Raw genomic sequence first — 23782 nt, 5'->3', positions numbered from 1 at the left:
CAGGTCAATACTTGACTGATGTAGAGGTACAAGATAGTGATCATGCATACGGGATTTGAATTGCATGTGCCCCTGATTGGCTGTCTGGAGAATCACTACTGCCTGCACCTTCCCCTCAAGTATTGTCAGGTGCACTCAAATATGCAATACCTGACGTGGCATCTTCCTACTGGGTCATGCTGTAGCATCATCTTCGATGTAACTGCTACCAATGTTGTGACCCAGCCACACGAGGCAACACAATTGTTCCCGTTGCCTTGGCGGTCTACCAGTCCCACCTCTCGTTGTGACGCAAAAGCTGCAAAAAGCATGGAAAGCAATGCCTTGAGTCACCCGAAAAGACAAGGTAATATCTGGTTGGCATCAGGGTGCTGCGAATGGCATCGCCCATATTGCGGGTTTTGCTCTATTGGCGCGTATACCGCAAGCTAACAGAAACCACATAGACTAATAAGCCCCAATTCCACCAGACGAGCATGGCGCCGGTCTATCAGCTCACGATCGAGGAAGTCTTCAATCGTCTCACCGCACGTGAAAGACTGTATGCTCACCATGTCGGAAGGGCTGTTTGGTATGGCAGCAGAATCGTCATGCGACAGACCTCGCCCGAGAGCGAAGGGATATACGACTTTATCCTGGAGCTACACAAAGCGTGTGGTGGGCAGTGGTCACGACTAGTTGATGCCCATGGCGCCAAGCAGAAAGATGTCGATGCTCTACTGGAATTTGCAGCGCAGTTCCTCGCCCACCTGGGGAACTACTACGTAAGTTGTTGACAAGACCCGCCCGAGGAGAAAACTGGCAAAGGCGTGAATATGACTCTGACCAGCTTGAAGGCAATGGGAGACAGAAAGGTGGTGCCGCAGGTCGCACCGGACGCCCTCCGAGAGATGGCGAAGATTTCCGTGAAGGCTACTCGTGCTTTAGAGAATGTCATCGAACCAATGTTCGCCGTTCCGCCCTACCACCTGGGCTACCCCGGCGAGACAACTCAGTCAACGTACTACTCTGGAAATGAGCCCATCACGGTTGAAGAGATAGGTGTGGTGGCCAATATCATGGAGAAGCATCATATCGAGCCTGAAAATACCCGAGTACACAAATGGATTGACCACATGCAGGCGACACCCGTCTTTGACATTGTTCAGGCATCTGTCGAGGATTCCGCTCCTATCACGTTAGAGACAACGCCCGAGGCAGTGTACAGGGTCACGCGTGGCAGTCACGCCGCGGAACTTTCCATGGTCTGTGAGGAACTCGAAAAGGCGGCCGAGTACGCCTCCAACGAGACACAAGCTTCTTTGGCGCGCGAGAATATTAAGTACTTCCAGACTGGTGATATTGAGCACTTCTTTAGCGCACAGCGTCTCTGGGCGACTGACCGCTCCCCACGGGTGGAACACGTTATAGGATTCATGGAATCTTATAGGGACCCCTACGGAGTGCGATGCGAATGGGAGGGCATTGCGTCGATATCTGACCCTGACGAGACAAGCAAGCTGGACGGGCTCATTCAAGACGCCACCAAGTTCATTCGCCTGCTCCCCTGGGCTGTTCCAGGGGAGAACGACGGAAAGGGGCCCTTTGAGCCATCCGAATTCACTGCCCCCAACTTCACGATTGTTCATGGTCTGTGAGCCCCTGTTGCCCTCATCTGCTTAAATTTGCGGCCTGACTTCTGTTTTCTAACAGCAGTAGCCCTCGCCTTCTGCAATAGTACGGTCTGGGATGGATGCAATCTGCCCAATGTGAGCGTCCCGCAGTTCCTCGTCGGTCTATACTGCCCACTGATCCAACACTTCGCAGTATGGTGACATCCGTGAGACATACGGGGCAAAGAACATTGTCTTTTCGAATCGCCTGCGTATTAAGGAGGAGTCGACTCCTCTCTCGGCATTTGTCGATCCGTCCGAGGCTGGCATGTTAAAGACGTACAGTGGAACTGTCCACTTTATCAAGAATGCGATCCATGAGCTTCTTGGACACGGCACAGGAAAGCTACTGTCCGAAACCGCGCCAGGTGTCTTCAATTTCGACCGGGACAATCCGCCGACAAATCCCCTGACGGATGCGCCTGTTGAGACGTGGTACAAATTTGGGCAGGCGTGGCAAGGCGTCTTCAACGACTTGGCCAATTCTATAGAGGAGTGTCGAGCAACCCTTGTGTCATACTTTCTTCCTGCTGAGAGGGAAGTTCTCAGCGTCTTTGGGCTCGATGACGAGGACACGGTGGCCGACTGTAAGTCATTACTGCGTCTTCCTTGCGGCAAGGCCCAAAGGCTGTATCTAACCGGCGCCTCTAGTTGTCTATTACCTTTATTTGACAATAGGCACACTTGGACTCGAATCGCTGGCATCGTTCAACTCGGAGAACCGCTCCTGGGGTGACCAGCACCATAGGGTAAGTCAAACTATTATCTAATTACGGCGGTCTTGCTCCCACAGGTCGACTGGTGCGGCTAGACATAAGATCTAACAGATTGTATAGGGTGACTTTGCTATCTTCAAGCACTTGCTACTCGATGGCGGTGATGTCATGAGTGTCGACTACAACGCAGATGCCAGGACCGTCCGGGTCAATGTGGACCGGTCGAAGATAATCTCACACGGCAAACCCTCTCTTGGACGACTCGTTCTTCGACTCCACGTATGGCGATGCATTGCGAACGTGGACTCGTGCAGGGAGTTCTATGAGCCCCTCACGAACGTGGATGGCGAGTATGAAGCTTGGAGGCAGGTTGTCGTCTCGGCGGGGACAGATGGCGAATCGTCCCTTGTGCGGACAGATCCAGGGGGGAAGATTGTCCAAGCGAATACTTTCCTGACGCACGATGGCGGCGTTGAACTGAGAGTGTATGAACAGAGCAATGAGGGGATCGTTCAGTCGTTCTTCGAGAGGGCGGTGTAAGAGAATGTCCGTCCGCTTACAGCGCGTATATATTTACTCAGCGCACAAAAGGTTTATTATACCACCAGGCGCCACGACCTTCAACCCAGAGCAGCAGTACCACGGTTGCTCTCCGCTGGCTCGCTGGACACAAGATCTCCACCATCTTCTTTCCTGTCATCAACTTGCTGCCCCCATCAACTTGCTACCCCTCCATGCAGGGGAGCTGACAGTCAATCGCCAAACCAGCAAGGCTGAACGGATTTGCTCCGAAGTTTCTCAGCAGCAGGCAGCATGGGGCATCTTTCGCCACATGTCTGCTATCCAGTTTGAAAGACGATACCTCAAAGGCTCACAGTCCTCACTTCGACTGCGTTGCTCGTTAAATTAGCTTAACGCCCACAAGCCGCAGCAGGATCCATGTCGGCGTCGCTGATAGGTGGCGCCAGAGACCCCTGGTTGGGGGCCGTTCCGTCCGCCCGGCCGTACAGCCCAGAATAGACATGCATCCCGCGCCCGACGTTTGAGAAATTGAGAGGCTGGTCTTTTATAGCTGACCCGCCATCCCCATCCTCTCACGTCCGGCTTCCACCTGTACGTGTATCTCTCTTCTGTCCTTCACTCTTGACCGGAAAAGGATGGACGGGTATCTTGGTGCGAGCTCACCTGGGTCACGCCAGTTGGACACGCCTAAGTACTCGATGCCTGATCCCTCGGACGCGCCAGAGGCTGTGTTTCCCGATTCTACGACGCAGGTCCCCTCGTGGGCGCCGTCGCCTCCGCCAGCCTTCAAGTCGGAGCCGGTGCCGGAGCCGGAGCCGGAGCATGAGCCCAAAGAGTCGCGCCCCAAGCAGAGGACGATTTGTGGGCTGGTGCCAGCTGTCTTCATACTGCTGGTCACACTTGCTGTGGTCATTATCGCAGCAGCGGTAGGTGGAGGTGTCGGCGGGTCGATGGCGGTGAAGAATGCGAGATCGTATGTAATGAGAGCTTGTCCCGGGAGAATATGAATGTGTGGTTGACTGGAACCCACCGGGTAATTACAGACGAGGGTACAGAGAAGGAGTAACGGTGGGATGGAACAGATGTCCCACGGCCTACCCATCCTCAACAACCACGACGACGTCAGAACCATCCGCATCACCAACAACGGAGACAGGCTACCAACCACCGGACGACGTCGTTCTGGCGCTGAATTGTCCGTCCCTCACCGGTGACATGACTTCTACCAAGCTCGGCGCCCATACCTACGACTTCGACAGCGAGTGTGGCGTCGACAGAACAGGCGACGGAATCGTCATTATCGGCGTGATGGCCTACTCCTTCGAGCACTGCCTACGCGCCTGTGGGGCGTATAATCGCTACGACAATAACGACAGCAAGTGTCTGGCCATTACGTTCTTTGCGAACCTGACATCGATCGATGACTCGTTTAGTGGCAACTGCTATCTGAAAAATGCGCAGGGGAGCAGGAAGCCGTTTGACGCTTCAGAGCGCACTACCACAATTTCGGCCCTGCTCGTGGAAGACGATTAAGTCCATGGATTATGTAGAATTCGTTACTAGATCCCTCGCAAGCGGAACAAGCTCCTCAGCCCACTTCTTCAAATCATTCTGATGAACCGGAACCGCAGTCGCCTCAAAGTAAAATCTAGCCTTCCGTACCTTGGCTTCTAAGTCGCTGACGCGAACGCCCTTTGTAATAACGCCGAAGAACTTGAGCCCAACATCTGGGTCTAACCAAAGCGGATATGGGACTTGGTCAATGTAGATAATGATGTCGCCTTTAAGTCGTTCAATGTCTTTTTGAAGTTGGCCGGAACTTCGTTCTCTTAGGAGCTAAAGAGCATATTTGATTAGCTTCTCGTTTTCTTCACCACAGGACTAAAGGGAACAATCTCACCAGCTTCTCAAAATACTCAATCGGACGCACCGACTGCGCAGAGATAGTCTCGCCAGGCGCACAACCTCGGCGGCGTCGGATACTGTGACGATATCTATTTGCTGTCAGGACGTTGCTGCTTCTAATCCCTTGGAGGTTGACCTCACTTCATACATGTGCCTCGCCCAGGAACTTAAGCAGCCTACTCAAGTTTGGCATCAGCCGCAGTTCCCCTGACTGACTGCCATCGTATGCGGAAGCTCCAGTTCACATACGTATATACCTCGCATATGATCGACCTGGCCTACCCTGGACTCACGTTGCTGACCCATCTCATCTCCTCCATCGTACCGACCATGGTCATGGCTGAAAGACTATCCAGATTTCTTCTCATACGGCGTATGTCCTCCTCCTTTCGCTCACAATGCATCTCTCGTTCCTATCCAACGTTTGAGCAGAGCCGGTGGCTGCGGAGATTGATCAAGGCATAAAGCCAACCGAGAGCCAAGTCGTCGACCGCCGAAGCTCTTTCAAAAAGCTTACATCGGCGGCTGCAACTGCTGAACAACAACAGGAATGGGCGACTTGGACCGCGTACAAGATCTATGTCGGTAATCAAGCCAATATCAGTCGCCCAAACCTCGACGGGCCCGACATCTCGCCGTCTAAGTTAGGAGGGGGCCGCGCATCAATCTATATGAAGCCGAGTCCGAGGGCGAGTATGTGCGGTTCTTTGAGTAGGCATTTAAGTGGGAGCAGAGGGCTAAGTTTTCATGTCCTTTCTCTCCCTGATCGTCTCTTCAACAATTCGGCATACATCATGTACTAGTATTAGTATCCCTATTTCTAGGGCCGCAAGTCATACTGGGCGTGGCTGAGCCAATGGGCTGAGAAAGGTCAGGTCCCCCACGTGCAGTCAGCCTTACCTTAAGTTCAAGTTTGCGTCATCGTTTCTTCCACGAGTTAGCCATGGAGGACTACATGCGTACGGTGGGATATTAGATCACAAGGTGCCAACGGTATCAATGACCAATTGCACAACCACCACACAACACACATACGCACCCTCGTCATTACAGCCTCACCCAAAGAGCTGCGCACGCCATAGAATTCAATTCTATAATAAATAAATTAATTTGCTGTGATCTAGCGATAGCAGACTTCGTGATAATAGTATTTATTTTTTATATAAGGCGTGTGGTGGTTGTCACGGAGGCGCTGAAGTTCTTGAGCAAGATATATGTTCGTATTCAATTAGTTATAAAGTAAGGCTGTAAGTGAGGTTGTAAATAGCTACAAATTTGATCACGACCGCCGCGCCCGGGCGGTTGGCCTAGCTTCACGCCGTGAACGGCGAGGTCGCACCTCTTCATCAACGCTACCCGCTATAGGCGCCCTTAGCCTCTTCCTAACTACCTCATAAGGTGCCTCAGCGGGTGCCTCATCGGCTGCTTCATCGGGTGCCTCAGCGGGTTCCTCATCGGCTGCTTCATCGGGTGCCTCAGCGAGTGCCTTATCGGCTGCTTCGTCGGGTGCCTCAAGGGCGCCGATCTCAGTCAGCAAGAGGTCTATATCATCCGACGCTTTAGACAGGGCCGTCTCGCTACGTGTCCCACCCGCTAGGTCTTATGGGAAGGCTTTGAGGCTGATCGGCTCGTAGGGTGCTGGATTTGGCTCTGATTTAACCCGAATTAAAGCTGGCGTTGATTCCCTTTGCGACCGTTCGCCTGGCGCCGTAGACTTGGCCCTCGACCGCGGCTTCCGTGGCTTTAAGGCAGGCTTTTTGGGGCTATCTTCGATAAATTGAAGCTCAATCCACACGACAACCCGGCTGTCACTAATAGCCCACTGGAAATCATTATCTTAGCCTAGTACATCCCAAAGGCTATTATTTTTCAAGGAAACCGATGTAAACTGCCCAGGCTCTTGTTTGCCGTTCTTCTAGAAGGACGTGCCGATATATATCATCGACTCATCGAGCATTTTAAGGGTATCATAAAGAATAGAAGGTTTGAGGTATATGGTCAGAAAATCGGCTTTTGTGAGGAATCTAAGGTCGGCCCACGAGATAAGTGGTAGATCTATTCCACCTACGGCGAATTAGCTATATTTTAGAATATCTAAATTGGCTTACTTATTAATGAAGAGCTCGAGGCTTTGAAGATACCACCTTAGAGCCTGCGACCGGTGGAATAGACTAGCTGGACCCGGATTTTAAGGCCATAGGGATTTTCAAACAGCGAGACAGGCTTAGCCGGCCTTATGGCGATAATAGCCTGCCTTATGTGGCCACGTAGGTTATTAAGGCGATCGCCACGCGTTAAAGATAACGAGGATAATCGGGGTAGCGCTTATTCAGCGATACCACGACCTTCCGACGACGCGTAGCCGCTAATTAACGGCGATCTATATATAGTTATAGGCGTTGGAGGGTCGCTAAACGTATCTAGGGCGTCGATCTCGACTGGCTTAGGCCATCGCCGGCCACAGAAGGGGCAGAGCAGCCCGACGGAGGCAGCGCGTATTCTATCGTGTTTTTCGCGTTATGGGTGCGTGTCGCAGACCGTGGGAATCGATAGCGGTGGCTCGGGCATTTCTACCACTAAAATAGACGTTAAAACACATAGCCGAAAGTAAGAGATTGATTAGACCTACCGTTTAATATAATGCCGCCGGTTAGTAGGGAAAGAACGCAGGAAAGGGCTATATTCGCGGATATTATATGGTGTTGTAGGGGGGAAATTACGGTGGGTCTGGCAGTACAAGGATCTCACACATATACATAGGCCCGTCGCGTAAGGCTTTAAACACTACCCTATATAGCGGTAAAATAAAGCTTTTCGCGATCTATTCTATATTATCCCCTTCCTCGATAGCCTAGCTTATTTGTGCCTGAAATTCGGGCGGCATCGCGTCACCACAGAGGCCTGGATCGTCGAGGTAATTCTACTGTAACAGACGTTGGTATTCGGCAGCGCCACCAGTGTGAACTTGTGAGATAGCCAAGATAGGCTACACGCCGGAATTCTAGTGCTTTTCGATAATCTCGCGAAGCTTCAAATAAAAGCTAATAAACGGCCTTTTGAGGTCATCCTCTTCTGCCAGGTTAGCCTCGAAGCCAAGCCCTTGGAGCTATGCCTTACACCAAGCCTCTATCTCGGCGGGCAGCAGACTATCGATATCTATCGTCTCGAGAGGCTCCTACATTTCGCGAAGAAGCTGCTACTGTGGGCTATCGTCGTTATCATCGAAAGGAACGCCCCAGTCCGGGTCAGCGGTTATATAATATAAATCCCTTGGTATGCCAGATCTAACATTAGGTCGGTTCTTCTGGTTACGGATAATATGCCCATTCCATAGATAAACAAAGTCAGCAAGTTCATCGCGGATTATCTCGCCGTAGATAGCGTAGACGGCTACCTAATCGACGAGGCTATCTTCGCGGAAGAGGCCATAGCCGATTAAGTCGTTAAAGAAGATAATCCAGCGGTCTATAACGCCACGCCGCAGCTGCCGCCACCAAGACTCGATCCTCACGTTCCTTATGCTTGGGCCATATAAATAACAGCTATCCAGCCGATCGCCTTAGGCATAATAATAAATATTTCCATCTTCATCGGTATATTTGACTTTCTTAGGGCTAGCTTTAGCGAGTGACGCCTGCGCCGCTACCCACAGCGGCGTCTCTGTGCCGTAGTCAGATCTCGTGAAAAAGGGCCGCTTTTACAGGCGCCGGACGGCCTCAAGATATTATTTTAACGTGCTAAGAGACGTTATTGCTAATCGGCCCACGTAAAACCATATAATACAGCGGGAATAGGCGTCGATACAACCGTAAATCTAGAAGCCGACCTTCCTAAGCTTTTCATAGCCATCGAGGGACCACAAGAAGTTCGGTCCGGGCACGCGAAAGTCGCCTCTTTACTTAAAGTTACCATCACGGCGGCCAGCGACTTCCTCTAGAAAAGCAGCCCGATAAATATCGTATAGACGGCGCTATGAGACCACAATTTGCCCCTTCTAACGAACATATTAGTATAGCAAGCCCTTGCCAAAGCTCAAGGCCGCGCCGCTCCTCTAGAGGTCTTGGTAGAGGAATTCGACGGCGTTGTCGAGCCTCTCTTGTTATTCTTCAACGGTCCTGACCCGGCGTTTCATACCGTGCTGCCAGCGGACCTTCTTTACAGCCGAGAGGTAGGCGTGGAAGCCTCCTTAATAAAGCTCCCGCAGAATCGATATATCGGATAGCCCGAAGTTAAAGAAGAGGTATTTAATCCGATCGATTAGGGCGTCCGGGATATCCAGCGCCTAGTGTCTTATATCCAAGCCCCACGCCTTTAGCTAGCGTAGCAAGGTCCGTCTACTAATAATAGGATCACCAGCTTCTTATAGCCGCAAATTAGTATCTTCGAGAATATCATTGATTAGGGTATTCAAGAAATACTAGCCGTAAATATAGTCTTCCAAGACAGTCAGGGTCTAGCGGGCTATTGGACGAGGGGCAGTCCATGATACCAGCGCTCTTTTGAGCGTGATTTTTAACACAGGATTCCCACCGTCACCAACGATCGCATCATTCAGAAATTCAAGAATCTAAGTCGCTAAGAGGCCCTCATTGCGTGCATCTAAAATTAAGGCCTGATAATTTTCGATATTCGTTCGTGGCGGTATGTTGAAAAGTATATAGGTTACAAAGTGTGGGAGGGGCCACCGGTGTGGTGTCGTTGCACTGCGGGGGTTGATACCGTTGGCACCTTGTGATCTAATATCCCGCCGTACATGCGGCCTAGTGGCACAGCAAGGCGGCAAAGCAGCTGAATCGGCCATAAAGACAGACTCAGCCCCGCACTCGACTGCATCAGTGGACTGTTGTTTGTTCACGCAGCATAATACTGAATCGAATTTATTCGAATCAAAGAAATTCATTACGCTTTCAATTGCCCGGATTCAAAGATAATGGGACTACTATCCAAATCGGAGAACAAGAATCCAGCTGGCAGCGGCACCCAAGAGGAGAAAAAGAGCTGGTATGCGCGATACCACGACAAGAAGCGAGGAAAGCCAATCGATGATGAGGAACTGCAAAAGCATCTAGGTATGAATAAGGAGGAGCTCAAAATATGGGCACGAGATCGGCCGGGCGTGGGAAAGAATCAACTGGCCGGCAGTGCTGGAAAGGGGAGCATGTCTGGCCTCGGTGGTATGGCCATGGCTGATGGGCTTGGTGGATGGGGTCCTGAGGCCGAACCAAAGGAAGATAATAGAGGGCTGAAGTTCCCGCCTGCAAAGACTGGGAACAAGCACAATGGGACTGATGAATGATGGGCGCGATACTGAGGCGCGAGTTGAAGTAGAACGGTTCGGATTCCGACAAACAGCGACAGCCGACGTGGCCTATGCTGTGTGGGCCACCTGGCGCATTCAAAACTACAAAACGCTACTGCTGTGTGCAAGAGCCAAAATTCGACCATGAGCATGTCAATGAGTAGCCACATGGAACCGTGGCCGTTTCGCCTGTTGGGACTAGGAGGGAGCACCTTGGCTGACGCAAAGTCAATAAGCCGATTGGCAATATGCATCGATCAAAGGCACTTTATAGAGCACTTTATACTGCCTAGAATAGGCTATACTTCTAATAACATACCTTTTGTACATATTTATAAGGGACACACAAAGGTTCAGGCTTATATCTATTCGCTAACCTAATTAGACAGCCAACCTAAGAGAGCCTCGTGAAATTCCACTGGCACAGAGATTTGAGGTGCATGTCCCTCATTTGGAAAGCTAATTAGGTCGCCCTTAGGGATCCGAGCAGACACCTCGGGGCCTAGAAGATCGAATCTGCCTAGCTTCTCTGCAACTGCAGGAGGAGCCCACTGCGCACCGATTGCCGTCCTGTCCTTATTGCCAACGATGATAAGGGTGCGGGGTTTGAGATCATCGAAATACTGAGCGATGGGCTGCGTGAGGACAAGGTCGACGATCTTGGCTTGGCAATGAATGTAAGCCTCGCGCTGGGAGCCGTAGTAGATGTTCACGAGCATCCTGACCCAAGTATCATAGTCCTCGTCCCACTGACCGACGTAATAAAACTGCTGTTCGTAGCTCTTGATGGACTGATAGGTAGAGGAAGCCTCTTGGTCGCGTGACTGGTCGATGCTGATGTAGGGTACGCCCTTTTGGGTGTAGTCCTCCATGCCAACGGCGTCAACAAGGACCAGCTCATCCACAGTCTCGGGGTATTGAAGGCCGAACATTGTCGTGAGCATGCCGCCAAAGGAGTGACCAATGACGGTGACATTGCCCACGTTGAGGCTGTCAAGCAGACCCCGGGTGTTCCAGGCCAACTGTCTCAAGCTGAACTGGTAATCGACGGGCTTTCTGCTCTTGCAGAAACCAACCTGGTCCGGCGCGATGACGCGATATCCCTTGCCGGCCAACACACGAATCGTTGTCGTCCAGGTCGCGCCGCAAAAATTCTTGCCATGCAGCAGGACAGCGGTCTTGCCGTTGGGTTTGCACGTAGGCTTGACATCCATGAAAGCCATCTCGAGAGCCTGGTTCTGGCCCACAAAATTGAAAACATGGACGGGAAATGGATAGGTGAAGTTGGAGCCATTGAGGTCATCGGGCACACGGTCCGTGGAGATGGTACCGACGGCCTGTGCGTCGCAAAGACCTGCGCCTATAAGGCCTGTGGCAAGGACGGAGAGCAGAAAGAGTCTCATCGTCGAGGAGGTGATTGCCGTGAGAGAAGCGGAAAATTAATGATAGGGGGGAGGCAGGAAAGTCCGAAGCGAAAGGCGCAAACTGAGACGAGAAGGCGACGACTTTTTTCAGTAATTCTGGGCCGAGGTCAGAAGGAAACGTCGAAACCACAAGGTTGGCAGCATGCTACCAGTACGTAGTAGGCAGGCACATAAGTACCTACCTTACCTGGTACATGCAGCTCTGGGTACTATTGTTGAGCTCCTATCACCCAGCCAACATGCCCGCCAGCAGCAACACGCATATTGTCAGACTTAACCACCGGCGGGCCCCACAGAAGACAGATGATGTGATTCACTGAATCACACTGGTCCCGGCTTCATGCATGACACTCGACGGGGTAGGCCCCGATTGAGCTGTCCCCGCCTGGCAGCACGCGTTGCACCGTCTCTCCTAACTATCAATGACACAAATTGCTCGTTTTGTATGGAGTAGTCTCCGCAACGCGAGGAGCTTGGCCGTGGAGCTGGTGAATGCCCCGCGAGTTCCACAGTAGTACGTGTAAGTTCTATAGTAGCAACTCTTGTAGATTCAGCGGCAGGCGCTGTTCTTGAACGAGATTCAATGCATTTCTCGTTACTGCAGGAGAACGATCTGTCAGAAGCTAGAGCAGGGCACGGCAGCGATCAAAGGACACACACATGCACCTAATCACTGGACCCTAGGACAAGCCGCCAGGTACTACGTACTGATTCGAAACCCCTGCATCATCTGTTTGAGGCCAAGGCCTATGACATGAAGCGAAAGCTGGGTGAATTTATTGGTACCTGCAAATGTTCCTGACTTGTATCTTCATTCACCTAGCCTTGCCGATGCGGCACTCGCTCGCTTCGAGACATTCGCGCAAGGAAGGAATCCTGTCACGCAAGCGAATTACGCAATGCATGGCAGAAGGAGAAGGTGATGGCTGTATTCGGTTCGACTTTTGAGGCACAATAAGGGCGGCACAGCGGGCAAGGTCCTTCTTTACGCAAAGACGACAAACGAAGAGACCTTGTAACGTCGAACCTATCGGAATTCAGACCGCGCATGCGCGGCGTAATTTCCTGCGGGAAGCTCCCCCATCACCGCAGCATTCTCTAATGAGCCCGAGACGATTATATTCGATCCAGCCAATGCTTAGAACAGCGCCAATACAAGACGAATGATGGACCTGTGTCGAAGAAGCTGTCCACGTCTCAAACTCTCGCCGCTTTCACAGGACTGCCGGTATCCTATCAAGGTCAAGGTGAGCTCAGGTCCTGTCTGCTGTCCAGCAAACCGCCCCTTAGTACATATACACAAACTCCCTCCGAATTGGATTCATCAGCTCCACTCATCCTGAGAAACGACACCTGTCTATCCACCTGCTTCTTGCCACACTCGGAACTAATATCACACTGACCCATCATGGTCTCCGCCAACGACCCGGAAGGGAGCAACGCTTACTGTGTGACAGTTCCCTCCATCGTGTTCTTTGTTTTTACGCCCATTCTTGTCCTCATTCGATTATGGAGTCGCAGAGCAACAAGTTCTACTATCGGGATGGATGACTGGACAATTCTAGCGTCATTTGTAAGTCCGAGGTCTCATCGCGCAGAGTATAGTTTAGAAACAGAACGCTGACACATCAGGCTTGCTTATTGGTTGTCCAGATTCTCATGATACTGTCAGTGTCACACGGGTTCGGACGACACGTGAGTAGTCTTGCTGCCGATGACCGTTTGATGGCACTCAAGGTGAGGCACAACTGTCGGCTTTATCTACGGTGAAATCCCAGGCTAAGGGGGTGCATAGCTCTTTTACGTTGCGCAAATCTTCTACAAACTCACTATCAACCTGACCAAGGCATATATCCTCGCCCTTTCCCTACGAATCTTTGTCCAGCGCTGGTTCTGCATTTCTTGCTACGTTCTCCTGGGGGTTATTCTCAGCTACACATTTGCCACAACCTTCTCATCCATCTTTCAGTGCAATCCAATCAATGGCGCTTGGGATAAGTCAACAAGCCCGAAATGCATCGACTTGACGGTGAACTGGTATAGTAACGCCGGATTTTCCATTGCTACCGACATTCTGATCCTTCTACTACCTATGCAGCCAATCTGGGCCTGTAAACTTCCTATCAACCAGAAGAGAGCCCTGATACTGGTTTTTGCTCTTGGTGGTTTGTGAGACCACCGTACCGTTCTTTAACATAATTCACATGTGCTAATACGGCTTACAGCGTCACTGTTACGTCCATCATGCGTGCAACGACTTTAAGGTTTTCCACAACAACACCAGACATCACTTATGATTTAACCCACCTTTGCAACCTCGGACTTAACACCGCTAATCTCTTTGCGCAGATGATATCGCTTCGACACTTTGGACGCTCATCGAACAGAATGTGGCAATTATCTGTGCCTGCTTGCCGATGTGCCGTCTGCCACTTGCTAGCATACTCCCCTCAGTCTTTGGCAATACCGCAAGGAGCCAGTCTAACAACCTGTACGGATTTAATGATACGCCGGAGAACAACTCGAGCAGCCACAGCAGCACCTAGCAGCCGTATTCAGGCGCTGCAAAGACCAGCGGCACCAAATGCCGCATCAATAACTGCAGCGTCGCACACCATAGCGATGAGGTGAGCGAGCAGTATATTCTTGACTCGATAGAACGATAGGCGGTGATTATGAAAGCGGAAAGTAATACCAAGTCGGATTGAAAGATACGAGATGTCATATGCAAGGGGTACACGCTCTTTGGACTTAGGAAAAACACTTCGTGTTAGACCGAATTATATATTATATAGCCACTTATTGCAGATATAATCCTTACGCTATTGGGCTACTTCTTCCTGTCCCTAGTGGGCGGTGTAAAGTTCCTTAGCTATCGCGGTTCATCACAACAATTCAGTCATCTTCCACCCGCGAGTGCGCCGTCTGCATCTCCCACAGCCTGGTGTACCGTCCCCCGATGGCCAGCAGCTCCCCATGCGTCCCCCTTTCCACCACCGCCCCCTTGTCCATGACCAGGATCAGATCCGCGTCCACGACCGTCGACAGCCTGTGCGCCACCGTGAACACTGTCCGCCCAGCGCCCAGCGCCCTGAGCGCCTGCTGCACGCTCGCCTCCGTCCTCGAGTCCACCGCGCTCGTGGCCTCGTCCAGCACCACGATGCGTGGCCTGCGGAGGAGAACCCGCGCGATCGCCACCCGCTGCAGCTCCCCGCCGCTCAGTCGGACGCCGCGCTCCCCGAGACGCGTGCCGTACGCGTCGGGGAAGGACATGATCTGGTCGTGAATCTGGGCGGCCTTGCACGCGGCTACGACGTCGGCCGGCGTGGCGTGGGGGTGGGCGTAGCGGACATTGTCCATGATAGTCTGGTCGAAGACGGACGGGTCCTGTGGGACGATGCCCAGGTTGTCACGCAGTGAATCTAGCGTCACATCGCGCACGTCAAGGCCGTCAATGGCGATGCTGCCGCCTTGGACGTCGTAGAAGCGGTACAGGAGCTTTAGGACCGTGGATTTGCCACCGCCCGTCTCGCCCACCAGGGCCACCGACTGTCCCGGCAAGGCTGTGAACGAGACGTCGCGCAGGATCGGGCGCTGGGGGTCGTAGGCGAAGGAGACGCGGTCAAAATCGACGCGTCCCTCCTTCACCACGAGCTCTCGCGCGTCAGGCTTGTCCTGCACTGTTGGCTTGTTCTGCAGCAGCTGAAACAGCCACTCGGCATTGATCAAGTGCGCGGACGTCTCGCGGAACGTCCACGCCAGCTGGGACATGGGCTCGCGTATCTCGGCCCAGTACACCACGAGGAAGACGAAGCTGCTCACCTGCGCATCGCCCGTCGATATGCGATAGGCTGCCAGCGCTGCAGCGAGGACCAGTCCCGTGTCCAGCACGAACTCGCGGAGAGCCTCACCGTAGTCGATCCAATCGTAGTAGCGACGCTCTGCTGTGACGTGGGACCGAACGACGCGGGCATATCTCTCCTGCTCGAATGTGCGGCGGTTGTGGTAGGCCACAGTGGGCCAGTTGGTGACAGAGTCGTAGAGGACCTCGTTCTCGACGCGTGCCCGCTCGCTGGAGATCCTCTCAATAGGGACGGTGCGTGAGATGGTCTTGACGTTGGAGTAAATATGTAGGAGAGACGTTGTCAGCAGGATGTAGCCCATGTAAAAGTCGAACCGGGTGGTCAGGTAGACGGCCGCAATGGCAATGTCGATGAGCATGGGCCCAATGGTAAAGGCGTTCTCGATGATCGACGTCAAGTCCGTGCCCTGCTCAATCGCCTTGACAAGCTTCCCGGAGCTCTTGGTCGTGTGGTAGTCCATGGACAGACCCATGACGTGGGCAAATGAAGCCGACTTGAGCTGCGAGTAGGCGAACTGCGAGATGCGCGTATTCGCCATGGTCTTGAGCATGTGTGTCATGCCGCTGCCTGGGAACCGGAGGAGGCCCCAGGCGATGATGGTGGCCCAGGGTACGTGGCCCGTGACGGCGGTGGCGGCGAGGCTGTCCGTGACGGCACTGAGCTGCTGTGGAATCATCACGATGAGAACCCGCTCCAGTGATACGCACACGAGCATGATGAAGACCCAGAGCTGTGCGTGGCGGTCTCTGTAAGGGACGATATATGGCAGAAAGATAGCGAAGCCTCGCAGGTACCCTACCCACCCGCCCTGCTCGGCCATCCGCTGCTTCTGCAGTCGCTTGATCTCTTTTTCGTCTTCGTCTTCGTCGTCATCCTCTTCGTCCTCTTCCTCGTGACCACTCGTCTGTTGATTGATTGAGCCATATTCTGCAGGGCCATCGCCATCATCAGAGCCCTCGCCACTGTCTCGGCCGTTGAGAAGGCCTCGGGTCTCCTCCTCGTCTTTCACAGGATGGAGGTGGGTCTTTTTCACCAAGATCGCACTCCAAGCTACCATGAGAGACACAGCCACGGCACGGCCAAGGATGACGACGCACTGGACCGTTTCCCAAGTGTCTGGCGAGTCGTTGAGTATGGCGCGGAGAGCGAAGATTGCAACATCAGCGACAGCAGTGGATGCCCAGGCGGTAAAGTAGGCCGGCCAAAAGGGCTGACTCGATTCAAAGAGAGCGACGGTTAGACAGAGCCAGACAAGTAGAGAGCCGAGCAGGTAGATGGGCGTGTCTGGCGACGGCTTGCCCTGTGTGCCGAGTCGGGTTCGGATCGCAAACAGCACTGCTTCGAGAGCCTGGACAATTCAGTCGCTGGGGATGGAAAGCCAAGAAAAAAGACAGTAGTTGACTCACGAAGGATAGTGAGATTACCCACGATGCTCGCAGTAACCGTCTGTGATCCAGGTGGCTCAGAATAAGCGATGCAGTCTTGCTCTTCTTAGGAAAGAAAGGCCGGATCGCCAGGACAACGAAGAACAGGCCTGCCGTCGCAAGAGGGCTGAAACTTTGGAACTTGCCGATTGCAGTCCAGTTCGTGTGGTTGAGAGCCATTTGACGATGTTGGTAGCCCTTCAAGGTGTCAGTAAACGGTAGCTGTGTCTGCCTTGTGCAAAGCTCTGTCGCTAGTCGCGTCTTGCAAAGGCTACAGCCGAGGACGCTTCCATGTTGGTTTTCTCATCTTCCTCCTAAACACGGTCGACAACAAATATAGCTCTGGTCAAGCTCGGCGAGCCCAAGATGGACTAGGCTCGCTGACTTGCGTCGTCCAGCTTGACTCACAGGGACGCGTCACTTGGAATTTTAGACGCAACTTGAAAGGCGCAAGGTGGAGACAATCGTCAATGCAGTCGGCACATGTTCGACAAGTGACTAATTCGGGCCATTGCAAGTGTATTCTGCATATAGGTCTTGGAAGGCTTTGATAAACGAGACAGATTTGATTTTTAGCAATGTACATATAAAGTAAGCACACCGAGGGAGACTGCACCGTCCATGTGTTAAAGATAACGCGATTATATCAAGATGTATACTGTCTCTGACGACGTCTCTGCTCTTTATTCAAGCGACATCAAGCGCAACAGAGAGTAAAATATTTATCGCGGCGCAGAGACACCAAGTCGCTTAAGTCGCTAAGTTGATATAGAGTTCGTGAAGCCTCATCGATCACATACGACCATACCCAGTGGAAAATACGGGATCCCGTCCGCTCTCCCATAGTCAAGCCGCTAAGGGGCTGATTAGTAGTTGGGTCGGTGACGCCCAGCGAATACCGGCTGTTGTACGTTTTTTGAGCTTCTGCCCTTTTCTTTTGCCTCTTTATTTTTGCTCGCTTGATCCTCCAGAAACCAACTATCTAGTCAAGTGCTTGCAGAGATACTATCCAGGGATTGTTCACGAACAAACTCAACTCCTATCTCGGGCGCGTCCTCGTCTTTGGAGAGCTGCTCGGCTGGAAGGCAGATGCCCTTGCGCCAAAGGTGTTTCTAAAAAGGAATAGACAGCTTCCGATTACTATCTCAAGCTATGGAAATTCTTGGCCAAGCAAAGTCTGTTACGAGATTGTCGCTGCACTGTATGGAAGTGTGACACGCACACAGCCGTGGTGATTCGGACCATCCATACTATCCATGCCCGTACAAACTGTCTTCCCACACCCAGTCTGGGCTGCAATCTGTGCATACTTGATGCGCACAATCCTTGCCCTCGCAGATCTCCTCGCCTTGCGTGCAAGAGCCGCACTCGTGGCATTTCCAGCCCAGCTCCACAAAGCCCTTCATCCTACATTCATGTTCACCGCAATGACCCTTGATCTCACATGTGGTTGTCGAAAGATCCCAGCCAGAGCAGCGCTCCAGGTTGCCGTCCGAGTCTCGATTGTTCTTTCTCACTGCCGCTTCGCACTCTTCAGCGGATTCTGGCAGCAGCATAATGGCATCTTCGGGATGGCCGCAGGTCAGGACGTGTTTAACCAGGAGGCACATGTTTCTCGAGAAGTGAAGAGATGGTCGATGGCAAGATTCTTTGTGGATTTTTTTGATGAAAGGCAAGGGTGCTGTGTCTTTTCATGTTATCTTGGAGAATCAGCAGAATCGCCTCCCACATATGTACTCCTGCGGAGTCAACGCATAGGCTTTCTGCGCTGTGCCTTTGGAACATCAATCAAATATCGTCATGGTTGTCCTTGGCCAACTCAACACTGACCGGTTCTGTAAGTGCGGGAGATGATCCCGGGGCATGCCACGTGTTTTAATCACCCCTCACCGAGAAAAAGGCAACCAGAAACCCTCTCGCCCATTCCTCCAGTGACAAAGGACGTCACACAAGTGCCACAGCGGGCCGAAGACGCCTGCCAAATGCTGTGCTACACGCCCTTCGTCAGCATGAGTGCCCGACCGACATTGGCACGTGTGAAATGCCACAAGCTTGTCTGTGGTACCCAGTTTGCAGCGGTCTATCTCATGTCTGGTCATAGGTGCTGTTGGCCCAGTGGGGGCCCAATGTCGTGGATTCGAGATGTGTTTGGATGTTCAAGCTGTCTTTGATCTCGTTAACCAGCGCGCCATTTTCGACAGCAAAGCGGACCAGCTAGATAGCGATGTACGTATACCGCACAGCAGCGTGAAGAAGAGTTGTCCACAGTGCGAGCCTGCTTGCCCAAATCCTGAATAGAGTGACGTTCGGCTCTGAAGGGCGCAGGAGAGTTGCACTTTTCGACGAATGAAGAGGTCGCTGTGAAATCTGCACAAGTCGACAGGCCAGTAGCCGGATAAGAGCCCCCAGCTTTGATTCTGACGGTCTGGTGCTTGTAAAAGGCAGAACAGCCCAAGGGCTGGGCGCTGCAGCAACGTGGAGAGCAAGGGCTGGCCATGTGACGTGGCCCTGGGAAGATTGACGTTACATACGTGGGGTGGTATACCCAATTCATGTTCATAGTCTTGTTCTCGTGAATGGATAATTAACTACACCGGTCTGCTTACATTCGTGGCAATGCTCACTTCCGGCATCGTAAAGGCAATCAGCGCAACAGGCGCCGTTGGATTTTTCCACCACACATACTTATAAGCAGATTGGAGCATGAGCACCACAAACACCCTGGTATGCACTACGACGATGAACATCGTGCAAGCAGAAGAAAAAGGAAATTACGCACTCATGGCGCCTTGTGGCTGATTGACTGAACTTTGCAAGTGATGTCTAAAACCAGGCGGTCCGTGGCAGAGAACTGAAGTGTACCCGGCTAGGCAGGCCGGTGTGTTTACACTAACCAGGGGCCAGGATGCCCAGAATCTACAGCTCTTGTTCGAGAGGTGGCGAGGGCACTAAAGACGTAGCCTTAGTCTGCAGCTGTCACCGAGCAAGCGGCGGACGGCGGCCCACATGGGCACCGTGCTGAAGGTCGAGGTATTGCCCATAAGGTACATGCCATGCCCGGCACGGGACAGGGGGATGTTGATGCGGCGCGAGGCGTTGAGAAAGCTTGGGCGCCCAGCCTCAATGCTGAGGACCACTGAGACACGGTCACGACCCTCCCCTCATTGCCTTGGAAGTTGTCCACGGTGGCCACGCGCAATCCTGCGAGAGGAGGACTTGTTGAAAGCCGTGAGATCATTCAAGACGATCTGGGTCGTCGAGCCGAGCCGAGTTGATTGCGAATCTTGTGTATTTGTCCGAGCTAAGGGGTGAAGACGGCAATATGGGATGCCAACTCTGTCACTATCTGTGCCTCAAGATATTGTCTGAATCGCTGGGTGTTTATCGATACAGGTGGACTAGGTGCATGTAGGGTAGGTACGGTGAAATGTTCGCCGTAAACACGACAAGAACGACGACCACAACAAATATAACCCCCCAGTTACCGAGCCACCCCTCCAATTCCTCGACCTGCCACCACTCCTCCTGGGCCCCCCCAGCCCTGCGCTTCTGGGGTGCCTCGACGGGGACCGCATACTGACATTGGTAACTACATGGTGTCATTGACAGCCCTCAGTCTGTAGAGACGGATATTGACTCACTCGCCCATATATTTGCGACCCTGAGACGTCGAGAGCCCGGCACCATCAGGCTGTGCATCCTGGGGGCGTCGGGTGACTCGGCGGATTCTGAAGATTTGATGTCTGGATAAAGGTAAGTATCTTGCAGACTATGTCCGAGCCCCGGAGGTTTTGATGCACTCACAGCGCCATATTTATCGATAATATTGAAGGAAGAAGGAGAACAAGTAGCACCCGTATAGTCCAGCCCTGGCAGTTCTCCGTCACCGATCGTTGGTTGGCGTAAGGTATTGCAGTGCCATCGTGATGTTGATGTAAAGGGAGAAAGGAAGAAGAGTGGACCAGCTCCCTCTCGGAATTATATATATGTACGTTAGAATGCACGGTGCTTATTAGAGCGGGTTTAAGCTTTGTTTACAGATATCTTACCTTCTTAGTAGGAAGGTAGTACCTATCTTACCTTCTCTCTTGCAGACTAACAATACTTAGTACATTTAGCACTTGGTACTGTGGAGCCGCATTGACTGCCGATGAGACGGCTCGTCAACCTTTCACTCGGCGCACAAAATCAACGACTTAGGCGGACAACACTGGCCAGGTTGACGTGGAGGTACCCGTCGACATCGACATTCCAATGGCTGAGGACACGTCTGCGAGTGTGGCCCTAATTGCCTCCGCGAACCCCGCGACTCCTGGGACATTGGGATCGGAATGAAGAATGACATGAGTGAGCCTAGAAGACTGGATCCTGCCTGTATTTAGGAGAGCCTCAGCCTGGTATATGGGTACGAGTAACCCGCGCCCACCCCAACTGGGCTTCGTGTCGCAATTACACTGACGTTTCGCTCACCACCAGAGCATTTCCTACCCTTTTTGCGTTCATCTAGTCCCGAAAGACGACATCTCGATAGCGTTTCCGCCGTTCACGTTGCTCGGTCGCTCATGATGCACCCTTACTTCCTCTGTCTTGAGGATTCCGCTATAGTCCGGGGACGACCACTTTGTTTGGGTGTTGTCCTCTAAGTCCCGCAGGGCCTCTTGGGAATCCTCCCACGCCGTATTCGACGAGACGGCAACAGACCTCTGGCTATAATGCCCATGGGAACCGTACAGGTTTGTCTGCCGTGCTTCCGGGGCCATGTGATCGCCCCACGGTTTTGCGGCGTACGGATTGCTTCGGTTGTACTTGGATCGGTTGTGGCTTGACTTGAGCTCCTGATACAGCATCCTCCTGTTTTTCATCATGTCAGACAGGCTGGTTTCCGTGTTGCGTTACGCGTGTCAGTCCAACTTACAGCATAGGAATGGATACAGCCATGATTGAAGCAGCGGGCTCCGTAAAGGACCAAATGGTCAAATCGACGCGATCGTACGTGATATCGGGGCTCGTCATGTTGACGACCATGGCTGCTTTGACAATGCCGGTGGCTCCGGCACTGAGGGGAGCATTAGCTAACTCGCAATCTAGTAAGGCTTCCACTCGAGGGTTGTCACATGGCGCCCAAGCTCATGGCCGCGGCAACCCCAATCATTTCGCGGCGACGCATCGAAGCGCCCATGATAATCTTCCATGGTAGGGCGGCCAAGACGAAGTCCAGAATGGCCGAATAGTCTGGTCACACGGGGTTAATTCACGACGCATCTCCAAAGATACAATTTCGGACCCTCGACTCACAAGCAGCGAATAATTGGAACTTGACTAATTTTTGCAGGTCCCAGCAGGTTCCTTGCACGTCTTTATCCCACACTCGTTTCGTAGGCGTGCATTTGGTGAAGCCGAAGATCCAAACCAGGTTCATCGAAACGTTGGTCGTCACAATGATAAAGACGAGCAAGTATTTCATCCAGGAGGCATCGGTGATCCTATACAAGGTCAGAGCAAATGACGATTTGCTCGCTGTGGTCGCTATGATGGCGAATGTCGCAAAGAGGATGGTGAACAGGTTGATCGTCTTGAGGTCTTCTTTGCTAATGGTCTCCATGTGCTGGCCAAAGCCGAGGCTGACAAGGTATGTTTGGATCGCCGCAGCGGTGGTCAATGAAACCTATGGCAAAAACGCATGAGCATACGGGCCACTTCGGTTCGTCGGGGTTCGTCGGAGACATACCCATGAGAGGATCAACACGTGGTCGTCCCACCACAAGCCCTTGGCTCGACAGAGCTTGCAGTATAAACGGAGAAAGAGCAGTATCGCTGCCGCCGCCGTCAGCGACCACAACGAAGCGAGAAGCTGAGCGCCCCTGTCATCCTGCCCCATGATGAGAACGTCGCTCGCAATTGGTCGAAGCAAGAGGGTTGAAGTCGGGAGAATGGTGACGCTCGAAAGGGGTATAGGTGAGGATCGATGCTGGGATTCACCGCGGAGATCCCCCTTCCCGAACCGTTGTCATAATCCAGATGAAAGACGTAAATCTTCGCTTCGTATGTGCAAGTCGTTTCAGGCGTTGGGGCTGAGATTATAATTATATCATACACGGCACGGCGCGAGTCAGTGTTCCGCACTAGTCGTGCTGGTGGCTGCCTGTCCCAGGGGCCGGGTGCCACCACCCTCATCTTCGCGCGAGGTTAGATTATATAGCTCCAGTCGGTGGCATTGGGCGACCGAGTCTTGTCCCTCCCTCCAGGACTTTGCTAGTTCCAATTAGTTACATCCTCGAGATGCCGGGGACCCGGAAAGCTGAACCTACCCCGTCTGTGGCACGGACCGCACGCAACTATTGATGGGTTAGCGATGCTGCGCGTCTTTGTGGCCGGCCATGTCAAGGGGAATGCATACTGAGTTAATTGGGACAGGACTTTCAAACAAAGGTTGACGGGAACATGAAGCTACATATAGGCCATGGCACGACTAAGCAAGCGGTCACGAGGCTGCCCGAGCCTACCCTACACCCCCTACTTGCCTCCGGCGGCCCCTGCCGGGGGGTTGGCCTCGCTTCCCTCGATTAGCTTAATTTATATTACTGTAATCAACATATGTAAGCTAGAACTAAAAATCAGTTTCTGTCCACCCACGCATACGGATACTGGTACAAACGCGTGGTTTGGTTAACGTTAGAAACATGAGCGCTAATGTACATTCCACATGCCACCATAGAACGCAGTTGGAGATTGATTAGGCCGAAGCAGGCATCTTTATGGAGAGGCCATAAAAGCGCGACCTTATGCGCCCCTAAAGTCAATCTGATCTATGGTACTTACATGGGCGCGCACAACAAGGAGTAATCCCCAAGACTTCTGCCTTGGGCTGCCCTACGCACAGCCTCCTGTCGGCACTCTGAGTTTCAAGGCACCTGAACCTCTGACTGAAGCATTCAAAGAGACCTGATTTATCATCATTGTATCATATGTGCCATGCT

General features: G+C 52.5%; 10 protein-coding genes across 10 annotated transcripts; 4 read left to right on the top strand and 6 right to left on the bottom strand.

The window, feature by feature from the left end:
- The first annotated feature begins 206 nt into the window (after nt 1-206).
- Nucleotides 207-3400, top strand: F5Z01DRAFT_666458 (dipeptidyl peptidase III). Its single transcript, XM_046264232.1, has 7 exons — nt 207-346; nt 447-764; nt 837-1629; nt 1699-1748; nt 1807-2239; nt 2304-2401; nt 2489-3400. The coding sequence occupies exons 2-7, from the start codon at nt 477-479 to the stop codon at nt 2906-2908; spliced, it is 2082 nt and encodes a 693-aa protein (XP_046114243.1). The 5' UTR covers nt 207-346; nt 447-476; the 3' UTR covers nt 2909-3400.
- Nucleotides 3401-3588: 188 nt separating this feature from the next.
- Nucleotides 3589-4423, top strand: F5Z01DRAFT_677878 (uncharacterized protein; the record flags this gene model as incomplete). Its single annotated transcript, XM_046265403.1, has 2 exons — nt 3589-3863; nt 3934-4423. 2 exons carry the CDS (start codon nt 3589-3591, stop codon nt 4421-4423), a joined length of 765 nt encoding a protein of 254 aa, XP_046114242.1.
- F5Z01DRAFT_376080 (uncharacterized protein) lies at nt 4231-5024 on the bottom strand. The gene is made up of 3 exons (XM_046259377.1): nt 4937-5024; nt 4791-4884; nt 4231-4726 (listed from the first exon to the last, which is right to left on the bottom strand). Exons 1-3 carry the CDS (start codon nt 4939-4941, stop codon nt 4433-4435), a joined length of 393 nt encoding a protein of 130 aa, XP_046114241.1. The 5' UTR covers nt 4942-5024; the 3' UTR covers nt 4231-4432.
- A 4583-nt stretch (nt 5025-9607) lies between these two features.
- On the top strand, nt 9608-10425 carry F5Z01DRAFT_753730 (uncharacterized protein). The gene has a single exon (XM_046267098.1). The coding sequence runs from the start codon at nt 9726-9728 to the stop codon at nt 10089-10091; it is 366 nt and encodes a 121-aa protein (XP_046114240.1). The 5' UTR covers nt 9608-9725; the 3' UTR covers nt 10092-10425.
- A 26-nt stretch (nt 10426-10451) lies between these two features.
- F5Z01DRAFT_666451 (alpha/beta hydrolase) lies at nt 10452-11701 on the bottom strand. The gene has a single exon (XM_046264231.1). The coding sequence runs from the start codon at nt 11495-11497 to the stop codon at nt 10472-10474; it is 1026 nt and encodes a 341-aa protein (XP_046114239.1). The 5' UTR covers nt 11498-11701; the 3' UTR covers nt 10452-10471.
- Nucleotides 11702-12926: 1225 nt separating this feature from the next.
- Nucleotides 12927-14064, top strand: F5Z01DRAFT_683959 (uncharacterized protein; the record flags this gene model as incomplete). Its single annotated transcript, XM_046265895.1, has 6 exons — nt 12927-13091; nt 13151-13255; nt 13314-13687; nt 13744-13766; nt 13868-13971; nt 13999-14064. 6 exons carry the CDS (start codon nt 12927-12929, stop codon nt 14062-14064), a joined length of 837 nt encoding a protein of 278 aa, XP_046114238.1.
- A 349-nt stretch (nt 14065-14413) lies between these two features.
- On the bottom strand, nt 14414-16438 carry F5Z01DRAFT_629782 (abc transporter; the record flags this gene model as incomplete). Its single annotated transcript, XM_046261683.1, has 1 exon — nt 14414-16438. One exon carries the CDS (start codon nt 16436-16438, stop codon nt 14414-14416), a length of 2025 nt encoding a protein of 674 aa, XP_046114237.1.
- An 81-nt stretch (nt 16439-16519) lies between these two features.
- Nucleotides 16520-17068, bottom strand: F5Z01DRAFT_376023 (uncharacterized protein). The gene has a single exon (XM_046259376.1). The coding sequence runs from the start codon at nt 16983-16985 to the stop codon at nt 16602-16604; it is 384 nt and encodes a 127-aa protein (XP_046114236.1). The 5' UTR covers nt 16986-17068; the 3' UTR covers nt 16520-16601.
- Nucleotides 17069-20186: 3118 nt separating this feature from the next.
- Nucleotides 20187-20617, bottom strand: F5Z01DRAFT_640329 (uncharacterized protein; the record flags this gene model as incomplete). The annotated part of the gene is made up of 3 exons (XM_046262515.1): nt 20187-20394; nt 20447-20548; nt 20610-20617. 3 exons carry the CDS (start codon nt 20615-20617, stop codon nt 20187-20189), a joined length of 318 nt encoding a protein of 105 aa, XP_046114235.1.
- A 687-nt stretch (nt 20618-21304) lies between these two features.
- On the bottom strand, nt 21305-22683 carry F5Z01DRAFT_629788 (uncharacterized protein; the record flags this gene model as incomplete). The annotated part of the gene is made up of 5 exons (XM_046261685.1): nt 21305-21656; nt 21721-21861; nt 21920-22037; nt 22101-22470; nt 22534-22683. 5 exons carry the CDS (start codon nt 22681-22683, stop codon nt 21305-21307), a joined length of 1131 nt encoding a protein of 376 aa, XP_046114234.1.
- Between the last annotated feature and the right edge of the window lie 1099 nt (nt 22684-23782).

This window comes from Emericellopsis atlantica (assembly GCF_019669845.1).
Source record: "Emericellopsis atlantica unplaced genomic scaffold F5Z01scaffold_38, whole genome shotgun sequence".
Classification (NCBI taxonomy): Eukaryota; Fungi; Ascomycota; class Sordariomycetes; order Hypocreales; family Bionectriaceae; genus Emericellopsis; species Emericellopsis atlantica.
Note: the sequence above shows the minus strand (reverse complement) of the source record. Positions and strands in the feature narration are given on the sequence as shown.

Bases quoted from the DNA above. Each gene is read 5' to 3' on its own strand.
- F5Z01DRAFT_666451 (XM_046264231.1), bottom strand. From the start codon at position 11,497: ATGAGACTCTTTCTGCTCTCCGTCCTTGCCACAGGCCTTATAGGCGCA.
- F5Z01DRAFT_753730 (XM_046267098.1), top strand. From the start codon at position 9,726: ATGGGACTACTATCCAAATCGGAGAACAAGAATCCAGCTGGCAGCGGC.
- F5Z01DRAFT_666458 (XM_046264232.1), top strand. From the start codon at position 477: ATGGCGCCGGTCTATCAGCTCACGATCGAGGAAGTCTTCAATCGTCTC. The intron at 765-836 runs GTAAGTTGTTGA...ACCAGCTTGAAG, and splicing joins CCCACCTGGGGAACTACTAC to GCAATGGGAGACAGAAAGGT. The intron at 2,240-2,303 runs GTAAGTCATTAC...CGGCGCCTCTAG, and splicing joins CGAGGACACGGTGGCCGACT to TTGTCTATTACCTTTATTTG.
- F5Z01DRAFT_376080 (XM_046259377.1), bottom strand. The intron at 4,727-4,790 runs GTGAGATTGTTC...TATGCTCTTTAG, and splicing joins TTGAGTATTTTGAGAAGCTG to CTCCTAAGAGAACGAAGTTC.
- F5Z01DRAFT_376023 (XM_046259376.1), bottom strand. From the start codon at position 16,985: ATGGCTCTCAACCACACGAACTGGACTGCAATCGGCAAGTTCCAAAGT.